Source organism: Rana temporaria, chromosome 3, assembly GCF_905171775.1.
Source record: "Rana temporaria chromosome 3, aRanTem1.1, whole genome shotgun sequence".
In the NCBI taxonomy this organism is placed as follows: Eukaryota; Metazoa; Chordata; class Amphibia; order Anura; family Ranidae; genus Rana; species Rana temporaria.
This window is the reverse complement of record NC_053491.1, coordinates 284,047,193-284,067,078: the sequence shown is the minus strand read 5'-3', so window position 1 is coordinate 284,067,078 and position 19,886 is coordinate 284,047,193. Positions and strand designations below refer to the sequence as shown.

Genomic DNA, 19,886 nt, shown 5'->3' with positions numbered 1-19,886 from the left:
CAGCAGATTCAGGAGAAGAGACAAGCCCTTGATTTGATCTTATCAACGAACGCAGAGAAATCCCTTAGATTCTCCAGGGCCATATTCATGCTACACAGGAACACCACCTCAGCAATGTTTGCTAGAAAACTAAATCAAGATTGTAAACCCACACATATTTATAAGCTTAGAGATAGCAAGGGCGACTTGGTCACCCATCCACAAGAGTTTCTGAAAATTTTCACCTCTTTCTATAAGGAACTCATGTCAAGTCCTAAAGAAACTCCAGGGACTACATCTAAATCATGGTTGGAGGCACTGAGTCTTCCCTCTCTAACCCAACAACAAACCAATTCCCTCAACTCCCCCTGCACAGTCGAGGAAATAACCCAAATCATAAAATCCCTTAAGACCTCTACTGCTCCCGGCCCTGATGGATACACATCCTCTTATTGCAAAAAATTTGCCCCACTCTTAGCCCCTAACCTAATGAACCTGTTTAACTACATCCTAGAAGGCAACAGCTTCCCCAACGAGATGCTGTTGGCAAACCTCTCCCTTATTCCCAAACCCGGTAAAGACCATACCCTCCCACAAAATTTCCGCCCGATATCAGTATTGAATAATGATCTTAAAATATTCGGTCGGATTCTGGCGGACAGACTTGCAAAGGTCATTTCATCACTTATACATATTGACGGATAACATCAGACTGGTGACTAACATCATACAGGATGCCAACCTCCATTCGCGCCAGACTTGCCTACTCAGTTTAGACATACATAAGGCATTCGATAGTGTCCGCTGGACATATATGAATTATCTTTTGCCTAAGTTTGGGATTTCAGGCAAATTTCTACAAGGCTTCAACGACCTATACCAAGCCCCACAAACCCGCATTAGGATCCCTGGCCACAACTCAGAATTTTTCCCTTTAGGTAGAGGCACCAGGCAGGGCTGCCCCTGTCCCCAATCCTATTTGCACTAGCCATTGAACCCCTTGCTCAAGCCATAAGATCTAATCCGGACATCAGGGGATACTCCAGAGACCAACTGGAATACAAAATAAGTCTATATGCTGATGATGCATTACTCTACATCACAGATCCCCATACTTCTATTCCAGTTCTTCTTGGGGAGTTGTACCTCTTTCATGACATTTCAGGTCTCAAAATCAATTTAAACCAATGCTCAGCCCTGCCCATTAACATCCCACAGAACACCCTTAATCTACTTCAAACCAACTTCCCTTTTACATGGAACTCCCGCTCAATAAAATACCTGGGCGTCAATATCACTCCTAATCATAACGCTTTATTTAAAGATAACTACATTCCCCTCTTCACCCAAATTAGCTCTCTCCTTAGTACCTGGTCCACATATAACATATCATTCCTTGGCAGAATCTGTGCAATCAAAATGAACATTATCCCAAAAATGTACTATTACTAAAATGTACTATTTCCACACTCTCCCTATCAACATCTCCAAATCTAAATTAGACTCCATTCAAAGACTCATCAATAAATGTATCTGGTCAGATAAAAAACCTAGATACAGCTGCGCTTTACTGCACAGACCCCACTCTAGGGGTGGTTTTGGCCTTCCTAATCTGTGGAAGTATTTCTTAGCTGCTAGACTCTCCCAGATCTCACAGTGGTTTTCTTCCTCTCAAGATATACCATGGAAGAGATTTGAAACTTCCTCCATCTACCCACTTCATCTCCAGGGGATTCTGTGGTCCAATTATGTCCTATACCGAAACCTCCTTAAACATAATATAATAGTAGCTCACATGTTTCAATTATGGCTTAAAATAAAAGACTCATATATGTTAGCCTCTCCCATTTCTCCACTCACATCATTTCTAGGAGACCCCAGGCTAGCTTTGGCATATAATGACAGATCCTCATTTTCATGCTGGATGAAATCTAGTATTAACACTCTAGGATCATTACAATGCAAATGGAGGTTTAAGTCCTTTGAATCTCTTCAGAGGGTAGATAACTTCCCCTCCACTGAGCATGAGAGATATCTACAGATTAAAGCTTTTTTTTCTACACACTTCTCTCTCTCCACCCAACCCATTAACACATTATTCAAAATAATATGCCTCTCCTCCTCTAGAGACAAGGGGATGATTTCAAAAATATACCAATACCTTAATGACTCCTCTACCCCCGACAAATCGCAACCTATGTTGCAGTGGGAAGCAGAACTAGGAATCAACCTCCCCCCTGACATCTGGAGCTCCATGTCGGAGAATCTCTGTAAAAGCAACAGGGCGGTATCCTTTAGAGAGACTCCGATGAAGCTGTTTTCTCGATGGTACCTTACCCCATCCAAAATCCACACATTCTATCCTTCAGTCTCTCCCAATTGTTTTAGGGGCTGCATGGTTGACGGTTCACTACTACACATTTTCTGGAGTTGTCCTCATCTAACTCAAATTTGGGAAGATGCTTCGAATAGATTTGAAAGTTCCTCGAAACACAGATTTACTCTCACCCCCCAAATTTGCCTATTATATGCCAATATCCCTGATACCCCTCCCCCTGTAACAGATTGTTTCACTCTCTTTGTAGCTCCATCCAATGGATGATAACTCTCAATTGGAGATCAGGTACTTTACTATGGTCACAGGTACTGGAGAGGATGGAATTATTGGAATTATCTGATAGAATATACCATACTCTTAATGACACCCTTCACATATTTGATACTAAATGGTCATATTGGTCTCTCATGCAATAACTCTAATATCATCCCCATGTTTCACCGTGAACAATCTATTTTTGATATAGATGGACTCACTAAGATGCCCTACCTCATGTAACTTTATTTTATAATATGTCTTGTTGTATTTTTATATATGCCCTTTGATACGGTATTATATATATTGTCTATGTTTGTATACAATTCAATTCTTACAATAAAAACTTTTGTAAACAAAAAAAGGAAAAGTTCAGTCTCTTTAGCCAACAGGCTGATACATAGACAAAGTTCACGGCTCTAGCCAGAGCTACAGTCTATGATACGGTTTTTGCTTACCCCAGCAGGTACACAATCCAGCAAAGGATCTTCTCACACAGCTTGCTGCTGTGTCTCTCACTCCTAGTCAACCAGCTCTCCTCTGACATTTTCAGCCCAGCTGGCAATAAGCAGGTCTGAAGGTGAAGTACCTGCCTTCTTCAATTAACTCCTTCTTAACCCTTCCCCAGGCTGTCTCTTAAATATATATATATATAAATTAATACACTGCCTGCATGCCACTAACCAACCTTCCCCATATAGCTCAACTTCTCCCTTTGTCCACTCCAAAACACTACATATGGCCTCTTTGTAAGCAGCCTTATATAGTGTGGGGCGTGGACATAGCCCCCTCTGCTGACTCTCTCAGCAGAGCAAGCTGTGCTTGGCCAAAGCATGAAGGTCAGGTGCATGCTATGGCCAATCATCAGACATCAGTGCACTGCGATCTCGCAGTGCATTATGGGGTGTTCCGCAAAGCTCAAATTTTTTCCGCAAACGTCCCATAATGTTTGCTATTCAGTGAATGGGCAAACACCCGATGTTTAGGCCCATCCCTAATCCTCTTCAATACAGCAAGTTAGAACAACATTGCCATTTCTTTTTTGAGCTTTCTTTACTTTTATTTTCAGGGTGTATTCTTTTTTTCTTCCTGTACAGGGCGCCACGGCAAGGTACGTCATATCCTGCGGGGCGCCCTGGCTCCGCCGCCGCCATTGTGATGGCAACCAGAGATACAATCATGCGCAGCACCTCAGGTTTTATGCACATGTGGGAGATCGAGAGGTGCATGCTGGGTAACCAGCAACACTTTATCCCAGAAAACTGCACTAGGGGGCTTCATTAGATCACAATTAAGATGGGAGCGTGCAGCTAAAAGATTATAAAGGTTTGTTTTATAAAAAAAATACTATCTTACTACAGCTACTTTGCATATAGTTATCTTTTTAAAAACTTAGTGATAAGAACATACCAGTTCTATTTAAAAAACAAAACAAAAAAAACAGGGGTTAAAAGATATGCATATAATTGCCTCCCTCCCCTTTACCACCTTGTTCTCTAAGCCCATTATGTGACACATATTAGAGGTGAGGTGCTGGAGGTGGGACCATGCGCTGAAGCTTGTCAGCTGTTTAACCGCATATCTACCAAGGTATGTTTATAAATGGCATGGTAGAGAAGTGGTAAATCAAGCTCATGGCTGCTGCTGCTGCTGCAGCCATGACCTTGGTACTGACCTTAACAGCTGACAAGGGGCTTTTTTTTTTTTCAAATATAAGTTTTATTGTTTTCAAAACGAAAAAGAAACAGAAGAAAGAACAGTGAAAGTACATTACAGTACAAAATTCAAAAATTGACATATACAGGTATATGGGTGGCACAGCTCCAACCCCAGTTATGGTGCGGTGGGAAGCAACCAGACATGCCGTGAGTGCATAACATAACTAAACACTGAAGTACCACCTGGCGGACTTAAGTTATTCCACATAAAGGCCCGGCCTGGACATAAAACCAGGCCCACATCATTAATACAGCACTTAATATCCCTTAATGCCCTATACCTGGCACTTGTGTGCGCATAAGATAGAGAAAGAAGAGTATAGTAAGATCGAGAAAGAGAGAGAGAGGAAGTTAGGCAGGGGAGGGGGAAGAGGGAAGAGGGGAGCGGACCCGAGGGGCTCGGACCACACAGGGAAGTTATGGCACCTACTCTAATTGTCATATGTTGTCACTCAATTGGCCAACATAGCCACCCCTTCATCGGAATATATGAACATGGTCCAAAGCCGCCATGCCCGGGAGTGTTGTTCCTGTTTATCTTGAGCTGAATGGACCAAGTCCTCCAGTCTTCTGATCTCCTCCACCCTGCGCAGCCACATCGCCACAGTTGGAGGACTAGTGTTTTTCCATAAAAGCGGGATGCACGCCTTGGCCACATTCAAGAGGTGTCTCACAATCGATTTTTTGTAACTCCGAGCCAGAAGTGTAGTGGCATGAAGCAAGATGACAGCTGGATCGTCCGTAATTTGATGGTCAGTAAATTTTTGAGTGACCGTGCGGACTGTCGTCCAGTAGTGCTGCAGTAGGGGGCAAGACCAGAAGAGGTGGAGGAGCATCCCCTCCCCCGCCAGGCATCTCCGAAATCTATCTGTGGTAGCCGGAACGAACTTATGAAGTCGACTGGGAGTGTAGTACCACCAGGTCAAAATTGTATAATTTAGTTCCTGAATCTTTGTACAGATAGAGGTTTTTAGAGAGAATTCAATAATTGATTGTTTCTGGGCTTCGGGGAACGAGCACTGCAGGTCTGTTTCCCATCGATGCAGAAAGTGCAACATGGGTTGTTCCGCTGGGGAGTTGAGTTTGTCATAGGTTTTGGACAGGACATTAGGTACCACCCCTTCATTACCACAGTACTCCTCAAACGTTGTCAGATCACGGTTGTGTTGCGCCGGGTTGGGTATTGAGTGGAGGAAATGATGTAGCCTCATTGCATTCCAGAAGGGAAGTCGAAACTGGCCACTATCGTCGGTCAGTGCGGCCACCGTGGGCCAGTGATTGTCAATCAGAAAGTGATGGGCCTGGTCCCTACCCGATGTCCGAATTGTCTCGAAAGCCGCCCCATCCAATCCGGAGGGAAAGCGGGGTTCCCCAGAATCGGATACAGAGGGGATTCCCTGGAGGAAAGAGCGTTTTTGAAAATCATAGAGAAGGCTATCTGGAGAGTAGTGCCTATCACCGGGTGTAATTTCAGTTCTGGGGGCAGCCTATCATAACACCAGACGGCCTTTCCCACCGTGGCAGCGGACTGCTCTTGTTCCAATTGTGTCCACAGTTTGTTTTTGCCATGGCGGTTCCAGTCTCTTATGCGTCCCAAATGAACTGCCGAATAGTAGTGCCGCACATCTGGGAGAGCCAGCCCCCCATAGCGTTTAGGCAAAGTAAGATAGCGCCTCTTTAGTCTAGGTCTAGACTTTGCCCAGATAAACCTGGTAAAGTGAGAATTCACCTGTTTAAAATAATGGGACGGGATCCAAATTGGTAGAGCCTGGAACAAATAAAGAAACTTCGGGAGGATGGACATTTTCAGAAGGTTACACCTGCCAAACCAAGAATGCAGGCCCCCGGCCCAGTCCTCCAAAAGCAATCTGGTTCTGGTCAGGAGGGGCGGGAAATTAAACTCAAATGTGCGTTTCAAATCTTTAGGGATCAGGGTTCCCAGGTAAGAAAGGGAAGTGTCCGACCATTTAAATCCAAAGTGCGCTTGTAACGAGCGCAGCCTACTTGTGGGTATATTAAGCCCCATAGCAGCTGACTTATCAAAATTGATTTTCAGGTTAGAGAGTTTCCCATACCTGTCAAATTCCCTGAGTAAGTTCGGGAGAGACATTGTTGGGCTAGTTAGTGAGAATAGAAGATCATCCGTGTAGGCAGAGATTTTGTACAGGCCTTCTCCCACCGACACCCCTGCTATGTCTGGACTAGACCTCACAGTGCACAAAAAGGGCCCCAAGGCCAATGCAAAAAGAAGGGGCGAGAGCGGGCAGCCCTACCTTGTACCATTTGTTATCTGGAACGGGTCCGAAAGGATACCGTTCGCTTTGACTTGAGCTGAAGGAATAGAATAGATGCTAAGGATCCACTGTAGCATTTTGTGTCCCAAGCCCATCCTCTCGAGAACAGCGGACAGAAAGGACCAATTCACCCTGTTAAACGCCTTCTCTGCGTCAGTGCTAAGGAATACACAGGGGGTCTTCCTTGTGTTGACCACATGAACGAGGTTGAGCACTTTGGTGGTGTTGTCCCTCGCCTCTCGGCCCGAATCAAGCTTGGGATGAACTGAGACATTCTGTTGGCCAAGATCTTTGTGAACAGCTTAAAGTCAATATTAAGAAGGGAAATGGGCCTGTAGCTGCCACACGCCCCCGGATCCTTGCCTTCCTTCGGTATGAGGGATATGTGTGCTCTGAGAGTATCCCTAGGGAGCCGCCTAGAAGTGGCAGAAGTGTTTGGTAGCACTAAAGCGTGAACCCGTCCGGGCCCGGTGCCTTGCCCGGTTTCATCCCACCTAACGCTTGCTGCAATTCCTCCACTGTAATGGGGTCTTCCAGCCCTGTCCTCGCCTCCGCCGACAATTGGGGGATCCGTGAAGCCGAGATATAGTCTCGTATTGCGGATTCGGCTGGGGCGGTCGCCGGGAGGTTATAAAGAGAAGAGTAGAAGTCTCTGAATTCTGACACAATTTAAGATGGTGTGGACTTCCGCTGACCCATGGGGGTAATAATCTGGGGAATATATGCGTTGAGCCGCTGCTTCCTGACTGATCTAGCCAACAGCTTCCCGCATTTGTCTCCCGATTCATATGAAAGCTTCCGACAGACCTGCAATGCTGCCTTAGCTCTGTACTGCAACAGATCTACAACCTGTTTCCTTAGGGACATCAGTTCCACTTCCCGGGCGGCTTCCGGTGTACGTTTATGCTTTGCCTCTGCAGCCTGTATCTTGTGCAGCAGCTTGAGTAGTGTCTGTTCCCGCTCTTCTTTAATTCTCGCGCCATGTTTAATTTGGGTTCCCCGTATAACTGCCTTATGGGCTTCCCATAGGATTCCCGAATCACATTCCACAGTGTCATTTGTTTGAAAGTAATGCTTCATTTAGTTCGTCACATCCGACAGAATTGTCGGATCTTGCAGGAGACTCTCATTCAGTCTCCAGAATCTAGATTTCAGAAACACCGAAGGCGACAGGCAGTAGTGCATGGTGACGGGCGCGTGATCTGACCACGTGATATTACCTATGTCAATATTGTGGACCCCCTCTAACTGATTGTGAGGGACAAACATATAATCTATTCTCGAATAGACCTTGTGCGGCGAAGAAAAAAAAGGTATAATCACGTTCTCTGTGATGATGTAGCCGCCAGACATCTATCAACTGGGCATCGTGGAGATTCCGTGATATACGTTTGTGTACACCCGCGCTCAGAGATGAGGTACCCGAGGAAGTGTCCACCGCTGGTACAAGTGGCGCGTTCAGGTCTCCCCCCAGGAAGAGCAAACCGTCTCGGAAATCCGCCAACCGCTTCAGCGCCCGAAGAACAATTGTGTCCTGATGGTCATTTGGAGCATATCTTGTGTCCAGCATCGCCTTCACATCCCCGATCAAGCCTTTAATAAATACAAACCTTCCGTCGGGGTCTAACAGTGTGTCAGTACATGTCCAGGGAACTTTCCCCGAAACAAGTATAGAGGCCCCTTTAGATTTCGCGGCCGCATTCGTAGCATGGTATGCGTGTGGAAAGAATCGGTTCCTGAGGCAAGTTGGGTTACCCGTCCTGAAATGCATTTCCTGAATGAACGCTACATCAGCGTGAGCTCTCCTGAGGTCATTCAGGAGCATTCAACGTTTTTCGGGTACATTGAGCCCTTTTGCATTCAGCGAGAAAATGTTGATGTGGTCCATCATCCCTCAGGCCTAGGGGGGTGGGGGTGGGGATACAAGACAAGAGCCCCAAAGGGGTGAATAGAATAGAAAAGAATAAAAGTGAAGTGAAGGGAGAAGAAAAGAGAGATAGCAAGAGAATTTGTACTGTCAGATAAGACGGTCACCAAATGGACTAACCAATCGTCCGTTAGCTAAGTGTACAATCAGTTTGTATAGAAGCACACCCTAGCTCACCCAGGGTGTAAGCTTCGTCCTAATTGGGAAGAGGTTGGAGTAGACCAAGGGTGGAGCCCCCCAATCCACCCCTGCCCCCCCCAGCCAGAAAGAAATATATTAGCAATCTACTTTAAGACGTGTACATACAAAACTCTATTAAAAAAAAGTAATAACATTTAAACCGGAGAGACTATTGAATATGAGACCTCATGTAAATTAACACCTAAACCCAAACTCCACAGCAGTCTGATCCCCATTAAACACCTCCAGACTGACCAGGCCTCTGTCCCTACAGGATCATAGAGAATCTTCAACATCGCCCTATGGATGCCCACCGGTAAACCCCTCTCCTCTCCTCCCGAGGGGGCCCTAGGCCCTCACCCAGAAGGCAGAACCCAGGGAGAAACATGCCACCCTCCCCCCCACCAGCCCCCCAACCACCAGCGGAACCAGCCCCCCCTCCAAGGACCCCACCTCCCACACAAGATTATATCTAATACTAGGGTGGCAGTCCTGTACCGTAAACACATATTAAAAGCAGTGCAGCACATTTCGCTCGGTCATCACTTGTGCCTCCATCTCCAGGGCGCCGACCAGCTGAGGTATCCTCACCGCAGGAGTGCAGAGTCCGAGTGGGATCATAGTCACCGGGGAAATGCTGTACCTCCTCCCCCCACCCCAAACAGGGAAAGCCTCCCCCTCAAGAGAAGAAAAAAGAAAAAGGGAGCAGGCGGACTGTGGGGGAGGGGGGCCACCGACCAGACCACATCCAAAACAAACCCGATCACAGCCTTCGTAATGGGTGACCGGCAGCCCCCCCTCCCAGCACTCAGAACACATGGCAGTGAGGTCGGAAATCCCGCCCCCCTGTCCGCGCCTAACGGCACAGGAATCCACAGAGAAGGGGGCGATCACCCCCACTCCTCAGCCCTGGGCATGAGAGGGGGAATCCAGCCAGGTAGTGCGCCACCAGGGGGTGATGGGGACCAAGCGAGGAGAGGGCCAGCTCAAACACAGGGCCAGGAGGAGGAAAAATAAAAATAAAAAATTAAACAAACAACCAACAGGAGGGCAAAAATGAGATAGGAGAGGCCCAAAACCAGGTGTGCAAAGCAAGGCAAGGCAAAGAGGGACATCCGATTGCAGGGGCTCACCTCATCCACGCTCCTGGCTAATCTTCCCTTACGGCTTCCGCAGAGACGTTACAGGGTCTATGTCGACTCCTCTGTGGACCCGGAGACCTGGCTCTCCTCTTGCCAGTTGGCCCTGAGCATGTAGGGTAGCGCGGCAGCGGCTGGAGCCAATCAGGTACAGCAACAGGATCTATATCCATGAAAGCGAACAAGTCAGGTAAATCCGCCGGGGACCTGAGGGTGTAGGAATGTTGAGCCTTCTTGAAAGTGACTGAGATCGGAAACCCCCAACGGTATGTAAGTCCAGTGCGTCTGGCAGCCCCCAGTATAGGCCTTAGGAGTGCCCGGTGCTGCAGCGTTGCTCGAGACAAGTCCGGCATGATCCGCAGTACGGCCCCATCAAACTCCACGTCTCCCTTCTCCCACCCTGCCCGGAGGATCAGCTCTTTATGGGTGTATTGGTGTATCCGGCAGATAACATCTCTTGGTCTATCCGGGTCCGCCGAACGGGGGCCAAGGGCCCTATGAATCCGATCGAATGCCAGAGTGGGAGAAAAAAGGTCTCCTGTTAAGGACCTGAAGATAGCCACAGCCGAGGCCCCGAGATCTTCCGAACCCGTGGCCTCCGGTAAACCCCTCAGGCGCAGGTTGTTCCGCCTGCTGCGGTCCTCGATCTCCTCAAGCTGAAGCTGCTGTGCAAGAATGGTGCTCCCAGCCGGTCGGATGAAGTCTGTACCTCCTGCCGCACCGCCGCAATCTCTTTACGGTGAGTCGCTTCCAGCCTACTCACAATTGCCTCCATGTCAGCCTTCGTAGGGAGGGCCCGCAACAGCGCTCTCAGCTCCCCATCAGGGCTCCATGTCATTGGCGTGGAGGTGGGCTGTGATGCCTCCTGCGGATCTGGCTGAAAGACCGCCAGGACAGAGAGATCCAGGTTCAGGGTCAGCCTAACAAGTGGCTGCAGTGCTGATGAAGAGGTTCGTGGAGACTGTGAGCCACGAGGTCCCTGGCTGTTAGCATACGCCATCTTGAAGGCCGGAGAGGATCCGTTGGCGCCGGTAAGATATTTCTGAATATCCCCGCTCTTGTTTGATTTGGGAGGTACTCGCTGCTGTGTCTTTCCTCTCCTTTTACCAGCCGAGTACATGCCAGTTAGAACCAGTAGATATTTTGTCTAAAAAGCTGGGTAAGGACGATTTGGACCGGGAGCTCCTCAGGCACACGTCCTCACTCAGCCATGTCCAGACTACGCCCCTCACAAGGGGCCTTTTTGATAAAGGTAATCCATGTGGCTCTAGAGATCACTTTTAAGGGGCTCTCAAAGTGTCTCCATAAAAGAGGACAGATCACCTGCCCCCTCGTGAAAGTAATAAAGTATAAAAAGAAGAATTACATAATAAATATTCTTTTAAAGCACCCCATCAAAGGTTTGACATATTTGGTATCGATTTGATATCTATGTACTCAACGCTACCCAATATTAAAATGTTACCAAAAATTGGGTATAATATTGTGTTTGCACTAAAAGTAATTTTACATTTTTGAAGAAAATATGCGTTTGATAAATAGTAGCGCAAATATCATGCATATCATGCATTAAAAAAAATTCAACTACTAACATTTTATTCTCCAGTGGCTCTGCTTTCAGAAAATATATATAACTTTTTTATTTGGAGGGGGTATGGTAATTTCAAGCAAAAAAATCAGGTTTTAACATGTGTGGAAACATTTTAAAATTGCAAGTGATTAATGTTTGCCTGTGAAGACATCATCAGTGTGCAGATCTATGTGTGGAGGAGTGATAGACGGGAGGATAGTGCACTTTTCTTTTGATTCTAAAGACAATCAAAGATCATTCAAATAAGACATGTTTCATATGTGTTTTACATGTGTATTACAGATAAATTGCTATATAACTGAATAGTAATACAGCACTGTGTTTTGCCTACAGGATAACTTCAAGCACTTTACACATTAGCCCATGGCTTGTTTTTTAAACATATACACAGTGAACATAGTTAAAGGATTATCTATACATGACAAAGGCAATTATTAACTAACTTCTAATAAAATGCTGTATTTCTGCTTTTCTTAACAGTTTCGCAACTTGAAATGAGCATGGATGCTAAAGATACAACTTCCAAAGTAAGAATAACATGTTCTATTTAATTAATATTTATCTTTATGTGAGCATAACAGCTTCCTGTATAAACCAAATAACCAGGTTAAAATTGTATTTGCGCTAATATGTTTCTGGTGGTGGAAGATCTTTTTTCTATTTTGATGTTTCTTTCTGATACCTTGAATATAGGTTTAAAGAAAAGCTATAAATGAATAGTATTGCTCCATCATTTTAATCTTTGAGTTGTAGAAAATATAATTTTGATCTCTACATCGGTTTTATATTATACCAAATGTGCATTGAATGTCTTCTTAAATATGGTTTCTAAATTAAAAGTTTTTAATTATTTGATTTAAAACAAAACAACCATCAACTTAATCAAACTGTAAACTGTAATATATGCATACTCTATACAATGCTGTATACATGGCTTTGAATCTTTGAATCTCAGTTATGCATAGGGATTATGAAAAATGTTCAAAGGTTTGTTGTAGAAGCAATGCTTTTTAATTTGTTTATTGAAATGCAAGTATTATAAAAATATAATATTGATGCACAGCACCACAGATTAATAGTAATGATATTGCTTAATTCTGCAGTATTATATATTAATAATAATATTTGATTTATTTCAACGTAAGATCAAATAGAAGTTTTATATAAAAAAATCACCATGTTTTGGGAGCCAGAAAGCATCTTCTTCATTGGGGTTACAGAAATACAATAACATTAACAAAAAGGAATATATGAATTGATATAGTATATAGTCTCACGTTGGACATATATAGAATGTAATCAATAAACTAGGAGACAATCAATGCATAAAAAAATGTTTCATGGCATGATTTAAAAAGGCAAACCTGGGTATTGGGGTTTAAAAAACTACTGAAAATCAAAACAGTAATATGCAAGTATTCATATTATCAATAAAATATACTATATGATCATTCTATCCATATTATTGAAATAAATCTGATAACAAAATAATAATACAATTCAAATATCTTGTAGATGAGGCTAAACCTAGTTAAATTATGTAAAAAAAAAAAAAAAAAAATTGAGAATTTATGGTTTAAAAATCATTCTCGGTAGAATATTGTACTACCAATGCACATATACTAAAGCAGGGGTAGGCAACCTTTTGAGAGATGGAGATCTACCTGGACAACATTGAACAGATCAAAGATCACTGGGGTGCAGCGCCTCCTTTTTTTAAAAACAAATTAACTAGCAAGCCCCCAATAAAAAGTAAAGACAGCATTAAAAAACCTAGAAAAATCTACTAAAACTAATATCACTGTAAAAATATAAACTTACCCTAAATTGGCTTCAGTGAGAAACTCGGCATTCACTTTCATTCACAATTTTTTCATATCTGAGGATATTGGTTACCCCCACAAGTCTGATGTTGGAGTTCATCATGAAAGCAGAACATTTGGTACTTCAGGCTGATTTTTTTTGACACATTTGAGGCCTGGCTACCTGCTCTGATTTTTGGCCAGTGCAAGTAGTTTGTAGGGTGATGTCCAGTGGTCAGTATTATGTAGGGTCGTGTACAGAGGTCAAGTAGGATATAGGGTAGTGTACAGAGGTCAGTAGTATGTATGGTAGTGTACAGGGGTCAGTATTAAGTAGGGCAGTGTACAGAGGTCAAGTAGTATGTAGGGTAGTGTACAGAGGTCAGTAGTATGTATGGTAGTGTACAGGGGTCAGTAGTAAGTAGGGCAGTGTACAGAGGTCAAGTAGGATGTAGGGTACTGTACAGAGCTCAGTAGTATGTAGGGTGGTGTACAGTGGTCAGTAGTAAGTAGGCAGTGTACAGAGGTCAAGTAGGATGTAGGGTAGTGTACAGAGGTCAGTAGTATGTAGGGTAGTGTACAGGGGCCAGTAGTAAGTAAGGCAGTGTACAGAGGTCAGTAGGATATTGTACAGAGGTCAGTAGTATGTAGAGCAGTGTACAGGGGTCAGTAGTATGTAGGGCAGTGTACAGGGGTCAGTAGTATGTAGGTCAGTGTACAGGGGTCAGTAGTATGTAGGTCAGTGTACAGGTGTCAGTAGTATGTAGGGCAGTGCACAGAGGTCAGTAGTAGGTAGGGCGGCTGACAGAGGTTTGTAGGATGTAGGGTGGCGGACAGAGGTTGGTAACATGTAGGGCAGCGCACAGAGGCCGGTAGGATGTAGGGCGGGGTACATAGGTCAGTAGCATGGATGGGGTCAGGAGGGCATGGTACAGGGAGGCCAGGAGGGCAAGGTGTAGGGGGTCGAGGGGAAGGTACTGGGGGGGGGGGGTCAGGAGAGTATGTGTCACGTACCTGGTGGGGGAGCCTGACGTGTAGAGGAAGGCCTCTCGTGCAGCTCTGGCTTGTGGGCCACCGATAGTGAGACAGAAGACCCAGGAACACAGCAGGTAAGAGTACCTATGATCAGTCCAGAAGTCTGTACAGGTAGAAGCCAGGAAATCACAAATGGGAACCGGGCACAGCAGGTGGCAGACAGGCTGGCAGACTTGGCAAAAGACAAGTGGAGGTGCACCACCGGAAGCAGCACTGGCAACAGGCTGGACAAATATAAAAAACAATTCCGCGCCAGAAAAAAATATTTATATATATTATTAAACAATAATTTGGGTGCCCATGTAAAGGTCCCAAACACACAATGTGTGCTAAGCTGCTCCCCTAGAAAGTGATGAAGTGTATGTGACTTCTATCTGATGCGTGCTAAAAAGTGTACTGGGGGCGCTATAATATGCAACAACAAGTCCTATACTTATCCTATAATATTCAACAACAAGTAAATTAATAAAAATGTGTCCTGTTGTACGTGATAAATCAATCAATAAATTAATTGTAAATAATAAAGTCCCATTGGTGCAAACAAAGATACAACATCAATGCTCGAATATCCTCTAGATATATTTCTTGCTGTGATACAGAAACCGTCTCCGGTCGTGCAAACTTAATTGGTCTTCCACCACCTTAGTTACGACACACAATGTGCACAAGTAGTAAATTGTGCTTACCAGACCTGGTTGACCTCTTTAATGAAAAATACGGTCAGATGTGCTTGAGCAGGATAATGCCTGCAGACATATAAATCGACTGGAGAATGTACGATACCTCACCCTCGGAATGTTGAGATTTTAGAACATGGTATACAAACAGAGAGCTTCCATAGTGCAATGCTATTTTATTAAAATGGAATAAAAACACCAGCCAATTGGCTACTCACATAAAAAGTGCCCTTCTCTCGGCACTGGGGCTGCAAGCTTTGATAAAAAAACACTGGCTCTCCCACCTCCGTGGCGGCGTGCGTTCCACCAGCTGCTGACACTATCCAGACGATCGTGAAGTGACGTAGGACATAGTACACGTGACCAGGTTCTGCTGCCGACGTACGTTTTGTATAGTTACGTTTTCAACAGGCTGGACAGCTGGAACAGGGTCAGACGAGCCGGGTTGACAAGACAGGCAGATCAGGCATCGACAGCAGGCAGAAGCATAGTCGGGTCACAGGCAGGTTTTGGCAACAGACGGTCAGATCAGGCAAAGGCAGCAGGCAGAAGTGTAGTCGGGTGACAGGCAGTTTTGGGCAACAGGTGCTGAATAACAGGAACTGGAGGCAGAGATCAATCTGTAGGAAGCCAGAGGTCAGGGCAGGAAGCAGGCAGAGTTAGTCAGGAACAAGCCGGATCGGTATCAGAAGTCACACACAGAAGTATTAGGATTCGGGTAAACACTGTAAAATTGCACAGAGCGGCTGGGAACCTCCTCTTTTCGGATCCCCCGGCACTCCTGGCCCCTCCTTTGTGTCCAGTGCCCTCATGGAAAGCCGCTCTGTCTGCTGCGTTCATTGACAGAGACAGGGAAACTTGGCCCTTCCCCCCCACTCTGTCGTCAATGGCTTTAATTGACAGCACTCGGAGCCAATGGCAATAGCAAAGCCAGCAAGACCCAGAAGTCAGGGGAGAAACGATCTGCTGATGATCTGCTCTACACCTGATCCAGAGCTTGCACTCCTGTGTGTGTGTGTGTGGGAACTGCAAATCACTGCATAGTGACTATTGTGAGACTTTGGAAACAAAACTTTGTCCCCACTTCAGACTTTGTGGTTCAAATCCTCAATACCCAGTCCCAATTTAAATTCTTATTTGATAGAGCCCATTGTAAAGGACCGCTGATCGATCAGTTCTCAATCTGGTTGCCATCCTTACATTTTCTTCAGCGCTGTCCTTCACAGATTTACCACTTCAAGGTCCCTCCTATCGTTTCAGCCAAGGAAGCTGCCATCTTGGCCTTTGTTTAATATTTAACTGCCATGATGCTGCACATGTGATCAGTTATGACACCAGCCATTGGATGATCTGACAGGTTGGTTGAGAGCACAACCAATGTGTTGTTAGCATTTCCGTGATGCCTGGAATGTAACTGTTTTTTTTAAATTGTTACATGGTAAATTGTTACTTCTGCTTTAAGAGTAGGGATGAGCTCTTGGTCCAGTCCGAACATATGTTCATACAATCCAATGAGAGTGTCAAACAAATGGCCAAGAGTCCAAGATAATATATTGATAAAATTCATGGGCCAAACACACCCCCCCCTTCATCAAGGCTTGATATATCTGTCTGTATTTAAATGTGCTCAGATACTAAATAAAACAGCACTGTAATTTACTGCTTTTTGTAGGGCAGGTTATGCCAGTGTTAGCGAATGCAGCAAAGTATCGGTTCGCACCAGAACCTTTGAACGGACCAAACATTCCCACGAACATATCGAACCTCATTGACGTCTATGGGACTCGAACGTTCGAATTCAAAAGTGCTAATTTTAAAGCCTAATATGCAAGTTATTGTTATAAAACGTCTTTGAGAACCTGGGTCTTGCCCCAGGGAACATGTATCAATGGAAAAAAAGTTTTAAAAACTGTCGTTTTTTCTGGAGCAGTGATTTTAATGATGCTTAAAGTGAAAACAAAAAAGAAAAATTCCTTTAACCACTTGCTTACTGGGCACATAAACCCCCTTCGTGCCCAGGCGAAATTTCAGCTTCCGGCACTGCATCGCTTTAACTGACATTTGCGCGGTCGTGCGACGTGGCTCCCAAACAAAATTGACGTCCTTTTTTCCCCACAAATAGAGCTTTATTTTGGTGGTATTTGATCACCTCTGCGGTTTTTATTTTTTGCGCTATAAACAAAAAAAAGAGCGACAATTTAAAAAAAATATATATATTTTTTACTTGTTGCTATAATAAATATCCCAATTTTTTTTAAAAAAAAACTATTTTTTTCTCAGTTAAGGCCGATACGTATTTTTCAACGTATTTTTGTAAAAAAAATAAATAAAATCGCAATAAGCGACTGGTTTGCGCAAAAGTTATAGCGCCTACAAAATAGGGGACAGAATTATTATTTTTTTTATTATTTTTTTTTTACTAGTAATGGCGGCGATCTGCGATTTTTATTGGGACTGCGATATTGCGATAGACGTATCGGACACTTTTGACACAAATTTGGGAACATTCACATTTATACAGCGATCAGTGCTATAAAAATGCACTAATTACTGTATAAATGTGACTGGCAGTGAAGGGGTTAACCACTAGGGGGTGAGGAAGGGGTTAAATGTGTATCCTGGGTGTGTTCTAACTGTGTGGGGGGTGACTGGGGGAGGTGACCAATGCTGTGTCCCTATGTACAAGGGACACAGATCGGTCTCCTCTCCTCTGACAGCACGTGGAGCTCTGTGTTTACACACAGAGCTCCACGTCCCTGCTGTGTTACCGACGATCGCGTGTATCCGGCGGACATCGCGGCCGCCAGGTACACGCATCAGTGTTTACCCGCTGCGCGCCCCCCTCAGAGGTGCGCGCGGGTAATGCACTTTAAATGACGTCCAAAGATGTCCAGTTGGCACCTGAGAGCCGCGCTGTTGACGTCTTTTGTCAATAGCGCGGGTCTCAAGTGGTTAAATATCGTAATGCTGGGTGTCTATAGTATGCCTGTGAGGTGGCACGTGTTTAGAACTGTCCCTGCACAAAATGAGATTACTATAAGAAAAAAGTAATTTATGACTGCTTGCGGCTTTAATGTAATCTTTGGTCCCTGCAATAAATCACTGAGAAAAATAGCATGGGTTTCCCCACCCCCTCTCCCCAGGTCATTACAAGCCCATTTGGCCATATATACTTTGAACAGCAGTATACAGGCGGTGCAAACAAGACAGGGACTGTAGGTTTGTTGTTAAGTAGAATCTTTTGTAATTTTCAACTGGTACTTTAAAGTGTAGCTTCAGCCATAAAATCTTTTTTTAAGCTTTTCTAAAAACATACAGAAGGGTTATCACCCCTGTACCATTTGTTTTGCTGTCTGTGTGCATCTGTTCAGAAGATTGCACCTCACTTTCTGTCCCAATGACAAGTGATTTTTTGAAAAAAATATTTTTTTGGTGGAACAAGGATTGGTGATAAAGCATCAGTGGACAGGAGACACCTTTTACAGAAGAGAATTTCCCTTCCTAGGGGTAGATTTTCTCTCACTTCCTGTTGTCTCCTTCCGTTTGCAAGTAGGAGTCGTTTGTAAGTTGGATGTTTGAAAGTAGGGGCCTGCCGTATATACTCTGCAGAAATTTGGGCCCTAGGTGTTGCCACAACACTGTAAGCCCTCACAGTTAGTCTTGGTGGGCGCTGGAACGCCCTGCTGTGAAATATTAGATCAAGAATTGTAATTACATGCCCCTGTATTCAGTTACATCAGCATCAGTAAGCAGAGACAGCGGGAGGACACGAGGAGAAGACGCCGAGATCACTCGTTTACATAGGCGGATGTTTATTTCAATGCACGCATTGTCAGAATTTCTGTAAGTGCAATACTTTTTAATAAAATACCGCTGTTTTTAGCATTTTCACACTATGGGGATTTTCTATTTTTTCTCCCTCCTGAGACATATATGAAAGCAATATCCAGGATCTAGGAACCGGATTCCCCTTAGTCTTGTTGGGAGACTTTAAATAAATCCTGTGCCCATACTGACCGCTGTAGTGGTCATTTGCTCTGGTAAGCAGACTACAGTATCACTTGGGTGTTTTTGTGGTGGATAGATCGCATGGATTTCTTCTGATGTCACATCTTGAGTATAATATCAGCGATTCACCTGATTCACATTGGAGATTTCGGCCCAGATTCACAGCAGAGATACGACGGAGTATCTCAGATACTCCGTCGTATCTCTCAGAGTATCTATGCGACTGATTCATAGAATCAGTTACGCATAGTTAGCCCTTAGATCCGACAGGTGTAATTGTTTTACACTGTCGGATCTTAGAATGCAATACCGCGGCCGCGTCGTATTCGCGTTCACGTCGTATTCCAGCGTCGGGTATGCAAATGAGGTTTTTCGCATTCGGTACGTCGTCGCTAGTCTAGTTTCCCGTCGCAATTTTAGTCGTCGTTTTACCTGCCCTAACTTTACACAGCCCACGTATGTGCTATATAAAGTATGGCCGTCGTTCCCGCGTCGAAATGTAAAAAAAATTTCTTCTTGCGGAAGACGTCCGGGAATACGAAAGTAGGCTATGCACGTCGCCGTTCGAAAAAATGAAGTCACTTCGCGCAAAGCACAGTGGGAATTTCAAAACGGAGCATGCGCACTTACGCCGGAGGCCGCCGGCGTAAGTTTTCATGCAAGTGCTTGGTGAATCAGGCACTTGCGATGAAAACTTGCGGCGGTGTAACGTATCTACGATACGTTACGCCGCCGCAGTTCTATGTGAATCTGGGCCTTCATTCTTTGGACTTCTAATTATTCACTGTCCCTCACTTGATATGTTTGGACTTTATTATTATTTATATTCATTTATATCATAGCATGGGTCTCTGATTGCCTGCGAACTCAGGCCATCTTCTTACATTCTTTATATTTCTACATTTTTTTGTGTTTTTATACCTATTATTCACTGTTTTTTGCG

At 44.6% G+C, this 19,886-nt stretch overlaps 1 protein-coding gene across 1 annotated transcript in view; it reads left to right on the top strand.

The window, feature by feature from the left end:
• Positions 1–19,886, top strand: part of SLC23A1 (solute carrier family 23 member 1) — a 408,950-nt gene that overhangs the window by 37,961 nt on the left and 351,103 nt on the right. Inside the window, exon 2 of the mRNA XM_040344710.1 lies at positions 11,902–11,948. Within this exon, the coding sequence (XP_040200644.1) occupies positions 11,916–11,948 (33 nt within the window). The 5' untranslated portion in view covers positions 11,902–11,915. The remainder of the gene's footprint in view (positions 1–11,901; positions 11,949–19,886) is intronic.